Source organism: Plectropomus leopardus, chromosome 24 (assembly GCF_026936395.1).
Source record: "Plectropomus leopardus strain MGB_pleo_1.0 chromosome 24, ASM2693639v1, whole genome shotgun sequence".
Classification (NCBI taxonomy): Eukaryota; Metazoa; Chordata; class Actinopteri; order Perciformes; family Serranidae; genus Plectropomus; species Plectropomus leopardus.
The window spans coordinates 17,075,716-17,092,401 of record NC_142199.1 but is presented as its reverse complement, the minus strand read 5'-3'; the positions used below and the strand labels follow the sequence as shown (position 1 = coordinate 17,092,401).

Here is a 16,686-nt window from a genome sequence, read left to right as displayed (position 1 = left end):
TCTGATCCATTATGGCTACATTTCTTCTGTTTGCCATAAACTTTGTACTCTCACTTGTTTCTAAACTGACAGAGCATCCTGTAATTCAGCTGCATAAAAGTCAGACAAACTTACATTGTGAAATTATCTAAGATGGTTATAAATGAGGCCCTGAATAAATTTGCAAGGTGTGTGTGCGTGTGTGTGTGCGTTCTGTATATGTGCGTGTTGCATCTTAAAATAAAGCGATGGATCTGGGAAAAGTGACATACAGTGACCAGGTGTCAAGGAATCTAAAGAATAGTTTTGTAACAGGTAAATACGTTTCATTTCTTCCTCCCTAATGTCTTTGCCTTGTATAACACACACACACACACACACACACATGCATATTTCACTTTACGCCTGTAGTCTGCCTTTTGACAGTAACAGTCATCCTATGCAAATATTTTGCTTTAGAATAGCATTTTATTATTGTTAATATTTTGTAATTGCCTAACTCTGTGGTGACAAGAGTCAGTCGCCATGGTGATTTACACTACACCACAGGTGACTTGTAATGTGGGTAAAAGAGAGGTACGCTCAGTGTTACATGATGTTTGTTTTAAATATGTCGTCTTTCTCATTTTTTTCTGTAGGTCCTGTTTGTGTCCTGCCTGCAGTGAAGGAATAGGTAAATCCCCCCACACACACATTCACACACACACACCGTTTTTTTTTTTCATATATTAATTCTATTGATCCCCCCTCTACATCTGTCAGTGGTTTTACCATTTCTCAACCAACGAAATGTGACTAAACCTCTTCTCTCCATTGGATCCTTTTAAAAAGCATGTTTTCAAATTCCTGAAAAATAGTGTGTTATACTTTAAATTACACAGACATACATTTTTAATAATAATAATTATAGTTTCGCAAAAAGCTAAAAGGCCTCAGAGGCTGTGTTAAATGAAGTTATGACTTGTCAAAATATTTTGCTATGTAGCTACTGTGCATAAATATATGATTTTATCTTCTGTGGGACTGCAGGACATAAAATTATATTACATATAGATATATAGATGTGGGCGTTTCTCTTAGCAGACCAGCCATTATGAAATTTTAAGGACCCCAGAACACACGGATATTAAATACTAATGTTTCAGGGTATCAGGGTCAATATTTATACTTACAGCCACAAATATCTTTCAGAGGTACGTTCGACTTTTACGCAAAGCTTTTGGCAAATCTCTTTTGGAATATCAGCTTGTGTGCACGGTGTGATTGATACAAAAGTCATTCAGAGCTTGAATTGCGTGAATGTTTTGTCAGGAGAAAATAAAGACTGTGAGTCAGCATCAACATGATGTCTTGCAAAGGTCAGGGTCAGTCCTCGCTTCTCTGAACTGTCTTGTTACATTTTGTTTCAAGAAAAGCAACACAAAATATTGTATCTTTGCGGCACCGAGCAGCTCAGAAATAGAAACTGGTTTGCGTTTAACTGACAGTCAGTTTATAACTGCTGTTAATATGTGTTAGTCAAAAATACAAATCAGTATTTTTTCTTCATTTAAAACACCTGATTTCCAAAACCACAGTGCTGCTGATGCTTTTGATTTTGACTTTTTGTTCTGCGATGGCTGCTGTAAACGAGCGACTGTTTATTTTTCATGTTTTTAATGAGGGAAATAATTCGTATTTCAATTTAAATCTGATAACGATCCCAGAGTGATGATGAAATCCCCGAATTTGAGTTAAGGTTGTTAAAAGTTTTCCGTGTCCTATTAAAGCTGAAACAGTAAATGAGATTAGACGCCGTCACAGTCGACTAAATGAAAACCTCAAACGTTTGGTTTGTTAATTGGGTCATGGCTGTAATTGATGTACAGAGATGATTATTATATTGTTGCCGGGTGTTTCGATTTTTTTTTTCTCTCCAGACTTTTTGGTCCATTCGTAGTGAAACAGAACAAGGAGCAGCTTGTACTGTTGTCTGAAGTATTTGGGGCACCAGCTGATATGTGCGTGGTTTATCTAAGGTCTGTTTTATTTAACCCCTTTGAAACCGGAGCAAATTGCAAATTTTCTTTCAAAAACACGGGGAGAAAATTGGCAGCTTATTAAGAAATGCCCCCAAAAAATAGCAAAAAAAAAAAAAATTAAAATATATATATTTAAAATTGTGATTTTAAATATAAAATGATTATAATCAAATATAGTTTGCTGGACATTTACCCCCTAATTATTGGGGTTATTTTCTAAAATTTATTATTATTATTTTATTTTATTTCTTTGCAATTTTTGTGACATTTATGCCAAGTGGGTCATTTCCCTTTCCTCCAAGTTTTTAAAGGAAATCAAACCCGTCTGCTCTTCAAAGGATCCAAAAGCTTGAGAAAGGCAGCACAAGAAACTTGACGACTGTAAATAACTTACGGGGAGATGCGAAGGATTGGATACGTGTTGGACACAATCAAAGCACAGCGATTGATGTTTGAAGGCTGGAAAGTGTGTTTGTAGCGTGCGGGTTGGGAGGCGGCGAGGAGGCGGCGAGGAGGAGGGGCGTGCTGCTTTTCTTTGCCATGCCCAAGGCTGTTCATTATCAACACCAGGGAAGGTAATCATTCAAGTGATCCAGTTTTTTTTTTTTTTAAACGGGGCTGATTGTGGCCAATTTGGGGAATGAACACTCCATTTCTCTTTCTTTACTTTCTGGCCTTGTTCTGCTTTAGCCCAGTTTGTGGCCCACTTCTAGAAGGACAATCGATTTGGGGGCATTTTTGAAAACGTCCCTTCAAACTGTCTAGATTTCCTCTGTCTATATGTTTGGGTGTTTCTTCCATCAGTTTTTATGTAGGCCTAATTGTAAGCCATTAATCGCTGGGAGTGTTTTATTACAGCTTTGTGTCATTAATATCTGCCTCACAGATCAAAGATGATGTCTCCTTGTAGAGTTAATTGAAGGAGAATCATCATTTAAGGTTTTGAATGTGTCCTGTATTACAACCTTCTGGCCTAGATTGCACTCAGTACTATCCGTGACGATTTCCCAGAGACACTTAAATCTAATAATGTGGATTCAGACTGACAGACAGCCTGAAGCTCCTGCGCTGACTGAGACCCAAAATCCGATAACAGATCTCAATAACTTCTTTCAGTTTGGAAAATGTTTTCAAAAAATTCCTCTGAGCTCTGATTTTAACCTTTTGTGTCTTTTTTTTTGGCTTTTTGCATTGTTTGGGCTTCCTAAAATCTAATAATAATTGCAAAGTCAACCTTTTTTTATTCTTCTGATCTCATTAATGTCCAATATATAAAAAAAAGTACCTTCTGTGGTAATCCATAATCAGCACTAAAAATAATAATATTCCATATCTGAATTTAAAATATGTGATTATGATGATTAGATGTATAGTTTTCCCCTAGCTTTTTTCACCTTTGCCCTCGATATTCTAAGATTTCTAAATCTACTTATTTCTCGCAATTGTGGCACATTTCTGCCTTTTTCCCCCACGTTTTTTGAAAGGGATCAAATCATTTTGCTCCAGGTTTCAAAGGTTTAAATACTTGTAAAAGTCGTTTGAAAGCAGCAAAATAAAAGTGACGTTGCATATTTTCCAGCGGATCATTTTCGGTGTAAGTTTGGCTTTTTTCTTTTACGTGAGGAAGAAATATTAGCACAAATATGCTTCAGTTGAAGCCAATAGTTTTTGCTTTTCTTCACCTTTACATGAGCTCAAGTGAGATAATGTGCAGAAGGATCTACTTTCTGCTAATATTTGCGGGCTGATCCTGATGATTGATAGTTTAAACTTCAGATTTCTTGGAACAAGCTGATACCCCCAAAACAAACACCGGGGATCAGGATTCTTACCCAATAATCCGTCTTTATTTATTGTTTGTTTTGGGTTAAATCTGATGGATGAATGAATGAGGCAATTTGGCTTAAAATAGTTGGCTTTTTTTTCCTTTTTTTTTTTTTGGCGCCGCCTCCGCTCTGTGCGTAAAGACGCATTAAGAAGTGGCACAGCAGCTGATAATCCAGACAGGAGGTGCTTGTGGTTACAGCACAGCCTTTCATTGATGGTGAGGAGACGCGCACACACAGGAGCTTTTTAACTTATCTGTGTTTTCCGCTTTTACGCGCTCTGCTTGCAGACTAACAGTTTTAAGTGAATTCCTTTAACAAGCTTTGTTTTGGGATGGTGTCTTTCGTCCGGAGTTTATTAATGGGATTTCTGTCTCCCCTGTCTCACCTGAGGGCAGCTGGACAGTGAGCCGCGGCGCGTCTGGAGGCTGGATGGACAACATGTCTCCACAGCAGCAGCAGGACAGCCTCAGCCGGGGCGGAGGACAGCAGGAAAACAAACGGGTATGGTTTTTTTTAAAGTTGAGATTTGTCTTCCAATGCGTCTTTGTTGCTAATAATTCGCTTTTATAGCAATGGAGAAGAGGCGGACGCGTAAATGTTAGGTTTTTTTTTTTAGTGCGCAAATGAAGAACTGGTTGCAAAATTGAGGATTATGGCATTATTTGTATCTTATTTATTTACCTTTGACTCGTTCAAGGGAAAAAGTTCGTGTTTTCGTCGGTGGTGAGGGACATATGGATGAATGCGTGTTTTGTGAACGCGGTCCAGTCGGGTGAGAGGTTAGTTCAGAGTTCAAGGCTTTTACCCAAGTGTCACCGCGCCTCCAGAAAGAAACAACACAAGTCGTTTTTAGGAAAAATTTCGGATGATGGTACCAAATACCACAGACAGCCAGGGACAATATTATTCTGGTTATATACTGCTTATTTGGCGAATTAGTGGTGATTATTTAACAAAAAAAAATCCCACTAAAATGAAAGATATCAGATTATTTTATAATATGAATTTATTGTGTTTTATTTCCCAATGTGGTGACATTTTATTTAAAACCCCCTCACCCATAATATTTACAATATAAGCAGCCTTACTCACTTAAAATGTATAAATAACAAACTGTAATGTATTGTGGGCAGATGTGTGGAGATCGGAGAGCGTTTTGAAATTTAAAAAAAAAAAATGCAAGGATTTGTGTAATCACACATCATAGAATTACAGTTTCTATGTTTTGTTATTGCATCAAGCATTCATGCATTGTGCATCCAGGTAACAGTTATAGATGCTTCACAGAAGGAGTTATAGCTGATAAAATAATTAATAATTTGAGTCTACGATAACCATAAGTGTTATATAATGCTCATAAAAGCTAATAAAAAGTGTTTAAAATAATGTTCTATCAATTAAATTGTTAATTTAATAAAAGAAAATTAAAAAGAAAAGAAAAAAAAAGAAAATTATATTAAATTAAATTATTAAAATACTAATTTAATGTGTAGCTTTAACAAGTGATCAGTTAATTACAGATGTTTTCTTCCATTTTTATTCCACAGTCCATCTCTACATAAATGCCTGCCAGCTTGCTGGAATTATTTTCGAATTGGATGTGTTAGAAAAAAGCAGATCAAGTTTGAAAATCAAAAAAAAAAAAAGAAAAAATCAATTATATCTATATATCTATTAGTATCTTAATTAATATAAATAATATTGATTAAAACAAAAAATGTTCGCAAATTAGCTGATAATGAAGATAATCATGAGTTAAAGTGCTATTATGCACTGCTACCGGGGTGTTTTTTTTTGTACATCTATAGTTACGTTGACAAACAGTGCGACACGATCACGCGCATCAGTTTGACAAGACCTTCGGCTGAAAGACTGAGCAATTCTTTTTGTACATAATATTCTACCTATTACCCCTCTGTGTCAGTCCAGTGCTCCTTTTTTTTTACTTTGCTTTGCTGATTTCACTCGTTTCTGATCAATTATCTGATTTATTCATTCTGTTATTAGGATTCAGCGACAGTGCTCTAAAACAGCGGCTTCCAACTGCTTCGGCCAGAGTCCAGATTTCTCCTTAGTCATTAGCTCAAGGTCCACAGATTAGATAAATTACCACATATTCAATTTTATTTTCACAAAATGCAAACATCACATTGGCTTAGCACACAAATAAATAAAATATATTGCATGAATAAACTGAAAACTACACTTCAGAATAAAAGCTCTGTGCTAGAAATTCATGGTGCTTCAAAATAAAGTGTTTTTTTTTCCCACACACACTTGACAAATTGCTGTACAGAATGGACCAGTGACCCAACGACTGGGAACCACAAGAAGTTTCAGTATAGCTCGGGTAACTTTCCTGCTTCACTGTGCTATAGATTTACAGTTCCACCTGAGATGAACCCAAATCCCGTTGAAACAGCCCAAAAAGCTCAGAGGATGAGCATTTATTTTTACCCCAGTATCAGAGTGATCACCTCAGCATGGTCTGTGTCCGCTTCTTCTTTAAACCTCTGTGGTACATGCCAATTGGTAAAAAAAAAAAAAAAAAAAATTTTGTCATAAAAGTAAACATATTTTAAGAAAATTTGCAAAAAAAATATGTATTTTTGGTGTGCACTTTAGGTTACCTTAAAGCAACACCGCAACCATGATGGTAAGAAATGGAAAAATCGTAATGAAAGTATATACAATACTCATGGGAAATATTCAAAATGATTAAACGTTGATAGGTTACTTTGCAGAGATAAAAGGCAAATTCTGATGACTGTTATGCTTTTTGACTTTTTTGACTTTATCTAAGCCAAAATACACGATTGCTGTTATGCTGGGCAGCAGCATTTGCATTCCAGCAATCTTCTGTTGATTCATTTTTTAAATTAAACACAATAAACAATTAGAAATTAGACTTTATTACTCTATTATTGTGAATCCAGATTTTTTTTTTTTTTTTCCAGATTGTGAAAAGATTTTCTCAGACGATTTTTGTGGAGAGAGTTAATGGGTCTGAACCATGCGAGAAAGGACCACAAAAAAAAAAAGGACTCAGTGGCCTCCAGAAAGTCAGTACTACTGGTTTCCTTAAGGCCTTTTTTTTTTAGTATTTAGTATTGTAAGTATTGCAACATAATTGAGGATATGTTGTGTGAGTGTAAAAAGCAAAAAATGTGTATGTTACCGTCAGGCAACACAGTACCATAGAGGGTTAATTGTTCTAAATATGGTCATAAAATCTTCATTAAAAGTCAAAAGCGTGCCGTTGCTTGTATCGGCCTTCAGCAGTTGAATCCCAGTCCGCTCGGACGTGCGGTTTCCGTCCGGAGACAATGAATCCCTCTGAATCTGCTTTGCGTTTTTAATACAGTCAGTAATATGTAAGCTGGGCTGACAACCCATATCCTCACGTTAGCTTGTGTTTATTTTTCGGAGTGAAAGGTAACATGCTGCGGCTGCGGTGTGAGGAATTTTTCACCACTGCGAGACCCCGCTGAATCAATGTTATTACACCGTGAAATGTCAGAAATGCGTCAAAGTGGGACTGAGCTTAGTCACTGTGGAGCTTTTGAGTTTGAAGGCTGGACGGTGGTCCATCATCTTTGGTCCAGGCTGGAAAATCGATCCAGATGTCAGACGGATTGTCATGAAATTCAGCAAAGACGTGTGTTCCCGCCATGATTTGTTATAATGACTTTGTCGATTCTCTCAGTTGAATTTAGCTCAAAACTACCGATATTCCCATCAGCCTCAGCTGTAGTTTGTATGGGAGACTTGTTGGGTCGCTCACATGACCAGCTGGGGTTGCTAAAGCTATCACTAATACGCTGCGAGATTATAGTTTGGCATGTTTACTGCCTGCCTGTAATCTTATACCACAAATACACAAGCGAGCAAAGTTAGCAAAGAGTCCGAATTTTGTCAGTCGAATTGGAATCGGCTGTTCAGTACAAATATTTTGTGATTTGTGGTTATGCAATGGCTGTGTGTCACCTCGGTTCACACTCTCAAATCCTTCTACAATTAGATTAAATGAAACTTTAGTGACCGGCGTGGAGAAACAGGGATTACAGGATCCAGCCACGAAAAAACAGGAGCTCAATATGGCTGCGAGCAGAAGCTGTAAGATTTATTCTGCAGCGAGGTGTCATATTTCTTTTTTCGCTTATTAAAAAGACTTTATTCAGATTTTAAACATGTTTTAATGCATGGTGAGCAGTGAGAGTGTGAGAGACGTCAGGAGGTTCACGGCGCCGACTGTGCGCGATTTGGGCCTTTTTGGTTGGTTGTAGTTTGGCAGATAGAAGTAAATTAACCCCTTAACATCTGGATTGCCATGCGTTTTTCTTGTGCTGCGTTCAGACGCTTTTCACGAACATTTAAACATCTGAAACCTGAGAAAATTGGTTGGATTTCATTGAAAAACATGGGACCTATAAATTATATCATCGGTGATACGAGTCAGTAAATGAATTGTTGCACTTGGACTATATAATGATATAGTAAATAAATAAATAGATAAATACATTTTCGGAAGCTGTGAACGTGCAGCAGCATCTACATGTGTGATATTTTGTTTACAGCCACATACGTCGTCTTTTTTCTCGCCCCGCGTTTGTCTCTTTCTTCATTTATGCCTGTTAGCTGAAATTACGTTCGAATGGAGTTTGATATTTTTGAATAAAGATTATTATAGGTCTTTGAAAAAAGTCTTGGAAAAGTTTCGAAGTGATGAAAGCGAGTTTCGGCACTAACTTTCCGTTCCACTCTAAATGTTATTAATGCAGCGGTCAGACAATATTTTGATGGATGAACTTATTGTCTCCTTTTGTGTCTTTTAGCGGATGAAGTCTCAGAGTTATCGGCGGCAGTCAGCCCCGTCTCTGGTCCTCAGCAAAGCTCTCACCAGGTCCAAGACTCTGTCCAGGTAAAACCTGTTTTAAGCCTTGAGGCTACAATCCCAGCCCATATTACACTGCAAAAATGGCCTGTCCAATTTAAGGCCAAACACCCTAGATTTAAGCATACTTGCACTTAAAAGAAGCAAATTTGGCTGCCAGTGCAGTAAGCAAATTTTGCTTGTTAAGATGTCTTAAAACCAGTAAAACTGTGTGACTCTCATTATAGCCCATAAAATCTTGCAATAAGATCAAAAACACTAATTTCAAGCAATTTATTTAAGCCTAGTTAATGCAAATCAAACCTATCATCACTCAAAACTAGTACTTTTTTTTTTTACTATCAAATTACTAAAAATGAGAATTATGAAATTCTCGTTTTTAGGGAGCTAAATTAGATCACTCGTTCTTAAAATAAGTAAACACGGCAGTGCTTGAAAAACATGGTTTTATGAACATGAAACCAGGGAAAGATACAGTTTACATACCAGGCAACTCTGAATCTGTTGCTGCTACAAATATTAACAAGCTTTTTAATTTAAACAAATCCTGTGTGAGCAGATCGCTGCAAATTTATAAACAGCTTTCAACCAAAATGACCTGTACTGTGACCTTACCAGCTGGGAAAATGTTAACCACAGAGCTGATGCTTGAAATTAGATGTTTTTGTCTGGACATACTAGCGTGGTCGGGCCACTCTGAGAAAACTCTGAAGACACACACACACAAACACACACACACATGCACGCTGGCACGCCTCAGGCACAACTCCGAGCGAGGTGTTGCATCCACTGGCATAGATAATCCTCCTGTAACCAGACTTATTAGAGGATCAGGCGTCTATTAATAGATCTGTCTTTGAGCATACGGACTGCGAACGTGGAGAAGAAATAACCTCGTTAAAAAGCTCCCAGAGAGGAGGAGGGGGGGGGGGCGGGGCACTAAACTGGACCACACCCACCGATGATGATGATGTGTGTCCCTGCACGTAACTCTCGCTCCAGGTGTAGACGTGGTTTCTTTCTCAGACAATTAATAAATAATAAAACTAAAGTGAGCATTTGAAAGAAAGATTAATTGTTTTATAGCTTGTTAGCAACTGTCATTTTTTTAAGTATATAAAACACTTAATGCAGAAAGGTATTTTTTTCAGTTTCCTTGTGATTTTAGCCCAATGCCTTCCCCACCCACTTGCACTTGTATAATATTTCATTTTAAAGCAACACTTGAATTACAGCCATTGATAACATTTTTTTTTTTACAATTTTATACTGTCTTGTTTTCCCCCTTAAATATCGGGGATTTAAACTTGACAGTTTCATAGTACGATTCAAAAACTGCAGATTACTGAACTGCGCGTTGGAATTTTCCACCCTCAGCAGAGAGGAGACCTTCAGGTGTATTATAGCATGGTGTTATTTTACAGGACAGGATATTTAATTATGTCAAATAAAACTGTTGTTTTTGTGTTCCAGAGAGAGCTTCCTGGTTCCTGTTTGCCCCGAGACGTGCTCATTGGTCCAGTCCTTCCTCGCCGGCTCTGACAGGTCGTTTCTCCTCCACGGACACACTCAGCTGAAGACCGGGATGCAGACTCAGGACAGACACCTGTTCCTGTTCACCGACATACTGGTGATCGCCAAAGCGAAGTAAGCGCGAGTGTGTGTCCATGTATTTTTTTTAATTTTTTTTTTGTGAGGAGCAGTTTGGGAACTCTCTGGCCGCTCCTCGTGTCCTTCAGTGGTGAATGAGGTTAACACCCGAGTGTCAGCGTGGTGCTCACGCCTCTCTCTGTGTTCTCAGATCAGCCAACCACTTCAAGCAGAAGGCCCAGGTGTGTGTGTGTGAGATGTGGACGGCAGGCTGCATGGACGAGGTGTGTGAGGGAAGCACCAACCCAGAGAGGAGCTTTGTTTTGGGCTGGCCCACCTGTAACTGTGTGGCTACTTTTAGGTAACACACACACACACACACTCACGCTCACACTCATGTTAATAAGATAAGATAGATTTAATTAATCCCGCACTAGTTGCAGCAGCTCAAGAGACAAAATCCAGAGAAAAAAAGGTGATTGAGTGAAATGAAACAAGATAAAAACACAGCAGAATATTCAGATAAGATAGAATAAAATAACTCAAGAGCTATATACAGCGTATCCACCTTTCGGTTAGCATATGTCCGATTATTTTACGGGATTTGTGCACCACACGCTTTGTGTGTAAAGATTACCAACAAGTATAAATGGTTGCTGCAAAGAAAGTATTGAATGTTATTTCACAAGCTGAAAAATTGCACAGTAGGTGAATATGTATGTAGACCAATATATATCAGAATTATGTAACATTAGAGTTTCACATACGTGTAAATCTGTATATAATATATATGGTTTAATACATTAAAATACCTATTAAACATATATAAATAAATAAAATAATACAATAATATATTTGTTCATAAAATATGTCCAAATATATAAATGTTCATATATGTTCATATATATAAAATAATATATTAATACATCTATATTAAATAATTATTAATATATATATTCGTTAATTAAACAGATACAGAAATATATCAATATTTTTTTTAAAAAATAGACATATACACTACGTATAATGTTGTATGGGTGTTTTCTAGCTGTATGTTTATGTCATATATATATAATATAATAAATGAAATACATACATATGCATACATTATATTATATTATAGATTAATTTCTATTACAGAATGCATGACATGCATAAATATAAAAAATATATTAAACTTGTAACCTGAGATAAGTAGCTGTCGTGTGACGGCTGGTGGAGGCAGGAAACACAGTGTTACATGTCTGCCGTTATAAAGACGGACCTGCAGGGGCGCTCCTTCTTATGCGGTGGGTGCCGGAGCTGCTTTGGGCCCCCACAGTCTCGTGCAGGGGTTAAATTCAGAGCGCAGTCCAAGACAGAGTTAGCAGCCCAGCGTCATCATTTATGTTGCTGTTAATCTGCACGCACAAAGACACAGAAACACACAGATAATAACACTTTTTAAAATTGTGTTCAATATTGCTCGGATGATATTTTAACGGGACTCCGAGCGACGCTCAGACATCAGCTTTCTACAAACTTTGCCAAGGCTCGCGGGTTATGTTGACGCCGCCTCACGTCAGAGGCTGTAAAATGTGTTTACGTTTCAGCGGTAAATGTGTTGGTGAAAACAGACCGGATGAGCCGTAAACGCGCAGAATGAAATCTCAGCACCCCTCTGCACTGCTTGACCTGAAATTAAAATCTGTTAAATAACACGATCCTCGTGCTCCCCTCAGCTCAGCAGAACAGAAGGAGAAGTGGCTCTCACTCCTCAAAAGGTAAACGCTGCCTTTGAGCATCAACACAAAGTGTGTGAGCGTGTGTGTGTATTGAGAATCTGACCATGTCTCCTTTGTTTTTCCTTCAGTTTGATTAAAGAAGAGAAAGAGAAGGAAGAACCTAAAACTATTCCTCTGAGAGTGTACGGGAAGGGAATCAATACTTTTGCTGTTGTGAGTTTACTCCGATGTTTTTAAAACATCTGCTTTTGTGCATTCGTGATCTTTGGACATTTCTAGGATTTTAGGGAGTTTCTAGGATTTAAGGATTTTAGGACATTTTTAGGATTTCAGGAAGCCTCTGGGATTTTAGGACATTTCTTGGACTTTAGGATGTTTCTTGGATTTTAAAACATGTCCAGAACTTGAGGACAATTTTAGGATTTTCGGATGTTTCAGAGATTTTACATTGTTTCCAGGATTTTAGGACATTAGGTTTTTGGGGATGCAGGGCATCCTCCACTCTGGCAACAGCACAAAAACATTTCCCAGTTTGAATCACTTTATTTTTATTGTGAATAGAAAATTAGAGTATCACTGGTATGTGATGTCCAGTTTTTCCCCCCCCGCTTATATCTGTGTCCCTCTCCTCCCATTAGACCAAGACACTCCCGGTCAGCAACTCAGATTCAACCAATGAGGTGATCCGATTGGCCCTGCAGCAGTTCAGCATCATCGTGAGTGGAAAAAAATAATATTTCCACTTGCTTTCATAAAATGCAGTTTTACACACTTGCCAAAAAATGTGATTTCAGCTCCTTTTTTTTGTGGCTGAAAAGTTATTTATGCCTCAAAAATGGTTTGATTTCTTCATAACGCTTATATATTCGAGAGATTCAAGCTCATCCAGTCATTAAAATACCCTTTAAAGGGGCAATTAAGCCATTATGCAGTTTAGTTGCCAGAAAAAGTACCAAAAAATTACCTGAAAATGTGTAAAATCAATAAATTTATAATTAAAAATAATAATAATAAACAAAGAGAAAAAAAAGTATTTTTAAAAAAACAAGAAAGGCAAACAAGACTTAGAAAAAGTGGTTAAGAAATTCTAATAATTCTGTAAAATAATTTTAAATATAGAAATATAAGTTAAAATATTTGGGTTTTTTTCCAAGCTTTTTTTTTTCTCTGGGATTTTTTCTAGCTTTAAAAAAAAATCTAGTAATTTCTTGCAATTCGTGGAATATTTATTTATTTCATATTGCTTATTGACTTCTCCCATGTTTTTGAAAGAAATCACACAAATTGAGGTTTTGGGGGTGGGGCGGGGCTAAACGCTGAAGTGCGTTACTGTACATCTTTTCTCTGACGAAAAATGTTGATATCAGCAGTGGGACAGAAAAAGTGAAATTTAACCATTAAAATGCAATTTTCACTTACTATTTATGCCCCAAAATGGCTTGATTTCATTCATGTGGGTTATATATTTGAAAAATTAGCTCACCTAGATGTTGAAATATCTTTAATTGTTAAAAATGCAGTTTTATTATAGTGATTATAGCTCCTATCTTGTGACTGAAGGTTATTTCTGCTTTTAAATGACTTGATTTCTTCATAACATTTATGTTTTTGACTGATTATGGCTTACCAACTACTTGCTGAAATACCCATAAAGGTTAAAATTGAGCTATTAAAATGCAGTTTTTCACAATTGCTAAAAAGTTTATTCATAACGTTCGTATATATTTGACAGATTATAGCTCTTCAAGTCTTTGAGATAGCTTTACACTCAGAGGATGTGTTCATTTCCAAATTGGTGTATAGTCAGTAAATAAAAATTAAGAACATAAATATCAGTAAAGTTTCATGATAAGACTCTGACCTGTTCACTAAAAACTTTCAATAGTTAAATTCTTTATACTGCACAGTAACGGAGTGAAAAACAGGCGCTATTGGCACGATATACTTACTTTTTTATTAACATGTATTTAAAGTGTATATAAGTTCATATAATGCTGAATAGTTTAATTAATAAAAATTTGGGTTCACACGGTCATGGAAAACCTGAAGAAGTTATGGAATTAGTGAAAATTACTCAAGGTTTTAGAAAAATCATTGAATTTAGATGTGTGCAGTATCATGTAAAATAGCAGCAAATGTATTTTCTATGTATCTGCCGGCTAATCGATATTACAGTTACAGGCAAGAAAAAAAATCGTACGGGTCCTTGAAAAGTCATGAAAAAGTTTTGAAATTTTGTCCATGAAGATGTGCGGGAATCCTGAAAAATGCATCGTATTTGTTATGTTTTTTCGGTAAAATCTGATCTAATGTCAGCTCAGTTTGCAGCTCACACGTGATGTAAAACCACAGCATGTGAGAAGTGAAAGAGAATACGATCCTTTATCACATCTCCGCTTCCTGAAATGTGTTTGTGTGGTTTTTAAGGCGTCCTGTCCTCTGAGGCTTTGCAGAATGTGTCCTGTGTCTCTGATGGTCTTTGTCTCTGTCTTGCTCAGGGGAACGTGAAAGACTACCAGCTGTGGGTCATCTCCAAGAGGGACAACACCCCCTATCCTCTGATCGGTCAGTCAGTGAAATATATCACATCCTGTTGTTGGCCTTAAGTTCGGGTTTCTTCACAGTCATGGCAAACCTGGAAAAGTCATGGAACTTGTAAAAATCATTGGACAATTTTTGGGAAAATCATGAAAATGTGTGGGGAAAAAAATGAAATGACGTTAATTCAATGTAACAGTGAATTTATTTTTTGTAACTGATGTCGAATGCGGCTATAAGATGTGCTGACACGGCACAACATTTTGTTTACGTTTTATTTTTCACCGACATGGCCACGAGGCAAATCGTGTTTTACTTTGGCTTCAACTTTTTCTGCTGATTTTAAAAAAAAAACTACAAAAAAACATGCCGTCCCAGCCCACGGTCCCACAGCTTTTGAAGGCATGTTTTCTTTAAAAAAATATAATATAATAATAATAATAATTTCTTTTTTTGATATTTTTAGTAGGAATTTTGAAAAAATTGGGCTTTTTTTTTTCTTAAATTTTTGAAAGGCATGTTTTTTAGGGTTTCTTAATGCCCAAATCACACCACTTATCACAGCCAGAAACTGTGAAAAAAATGAACTATTTTAGGATTTCAGTGGTTTACAAATTCCATGACGGTACCTGAACACATCATGAGGGATGCTGAAATAACGTTTGAATAGAGTTGGAATCGTATATGCAAAGTGCATTACAAATCAAATCTATTATTATTATTTGCTGAAAAATGCCGGGCAAGTGTGGCAAGAAAAAAAAGTTTGCGAGTTTTGAAATGCAGTCCATGAAAATATGTGGAAACCTCGAAACTGTCACATGATGGTTTTTTTTTTTTTTTGGCTTTAGAAGTTTGAGAAGCTCTAAGCTTTGACTCGAGGGTGAGATGTTTGAACACAACGTCCCACAGACGAGTGTGTGTTGTGCTGTTCTGTCTCAGGTCACGAGTTCCCCTTCAGCATCCAGATGAGTCATGTGAGACACACGATGTCTCAGGGCGGCGGCAGGGACGCGGACCGCCAGAGGGCCACGCAGGCGGAGCAGATGCAGGTGTACAAGCAGTGTCAGTTCATCATGAAGCCGCGACCCGCTGAGACGCTGCATGTGTCTGCAGGTGAGATCGTTATTCAGTCAAAACACACAGCAGAGTGAGTGCTTGTGCTGATGCATTCTGGGATACTGTGTTCTTTCCTCAGAGTGGTGTCAGAAGTCATTTAAAAGGAGGCGTTCCCTCATCACCTGGGCCTTCTGGCGAGGCTCCGCCTCTCACCTGAATGAACTGTCCCTTGCTGGGACACCCAGCGGCTGCCTGTTCGGACAGCCGCTCCGCTCTGTGTGCGTCGAGGACGCTCTGCCAAAGCCAGTGATGGTGAGCTTCGTGGCTGGAAACGAAATCTCTGCGTTTTCGTTCCACTATTCTGATCCGTTTGACGTTAATGCGAGAGGCATTCAGTAAACTACTTCAAAAAATGTATGTTATGCAAAAAAAAAAAAATTCACGTTCCCTAAAACAGCTTGAAGCATTGTCCCTCTCTTTTCTCCCTCACCAGGACATGATGGCGTTCCTGCACCACGAGGGTTCATGGACGCGAGGGATCTTCAGGCGGCCGGCGGGGGCTCGGGCAGTCAGGGAGCTGCGCGACTCTCTGGACAGCGGAGAGTTTCAACTTCCTCTGACAAGAGACCACATCTTTGTTATCGCTGGAGTCTTTAAGGTGAGACAGCGTGTGTGTGTGTGCGTGTGTGTGTGTGTGTGTGTGTGTGTGTGTGTAGACTTGTGTTAAATCATTTTATAGTGATTAATTAATTAAAATAAATATATTATTTATTAAAATAAGTAATCATATTCCTGATCATTTTATGTATAATGTTACTCATTTATAGATTTATTTTTCAGAATTTTTGGTGTTACTAAAGTAGTATACAGTAGTATACATTGGTAGTTATAATTGGTCTGGTCTATATATATATATATATATTTTTGTATATATAATATATATAATATATATATATATATATATATATATATATATATACAACAAAGACAACAATAGAGTTATTAACAGTAAATACTAAGTAAGATAAAACTGAATTCACAGGATTATGGGAGCC

General features: G+C 37.3%; 1 protein-coding gene across 2 annotated transcripts in view; it reads left to right on the top strand.

Annotated features, from left to right (window-relative positions):
• LOC121938757 (rho GTPase-activating protein 20-like) overlaps positions 1-16,686 on the top strand; it is a 37,349-nt gene that overhangs the window by 9,391 nt on the left and 11,272 nt on the right. Inside the window, exons 2-13 of one of the 2 annotated variants that reach the window (XM_088074400.1) lie at positions 618-652; positions 4,225-4,330; positions 8,665-8,750; positions 10,197-10,370; positions 10,525-10,674; positions 12,035-12,076; positions 12,166-12,250; positions 12,676-12,753; positions 14,536-14,602; positions 15,515-15,688; positions 15,771-15,943; positions 16,125-16,289. In XM_088074400.1, coding sequence (XP_087930526.1) covers positions 4,259-4,330; positions 8,665-8,750; positions 10,197-10,370; positions 10,525-10,674; positions 12,035-12,076; positions 12,166-12,250; positions 12,676-12,753; positions 14,536-14,602; positions 15,515-15,688; positions 15,771-15,943; positions 16,125-16,289 — 1,266 coding nt within the window. In that variant the 5' untranslated portion in view covers positions 618-652; positions 4,225-4,258. Of the gene's footprint in view, positions 1-617; positions 653-4,025; positions 4,045-4,224; positions 4,331-8,664; positions 8,751-10,196; positions 10,371-10,524; positions 10,675-12,034; positions 12,077-12,165; positions 12,251-12,675; positions 12,754-14,535; positions 14,603-15,514; positions 15,689-15,770; positions 15,944-16,124; positions 16,290-16,686 lie in introns of those variants that run through there. The other variant, XM_088074401.1, reaches the window with a different exon arrangement.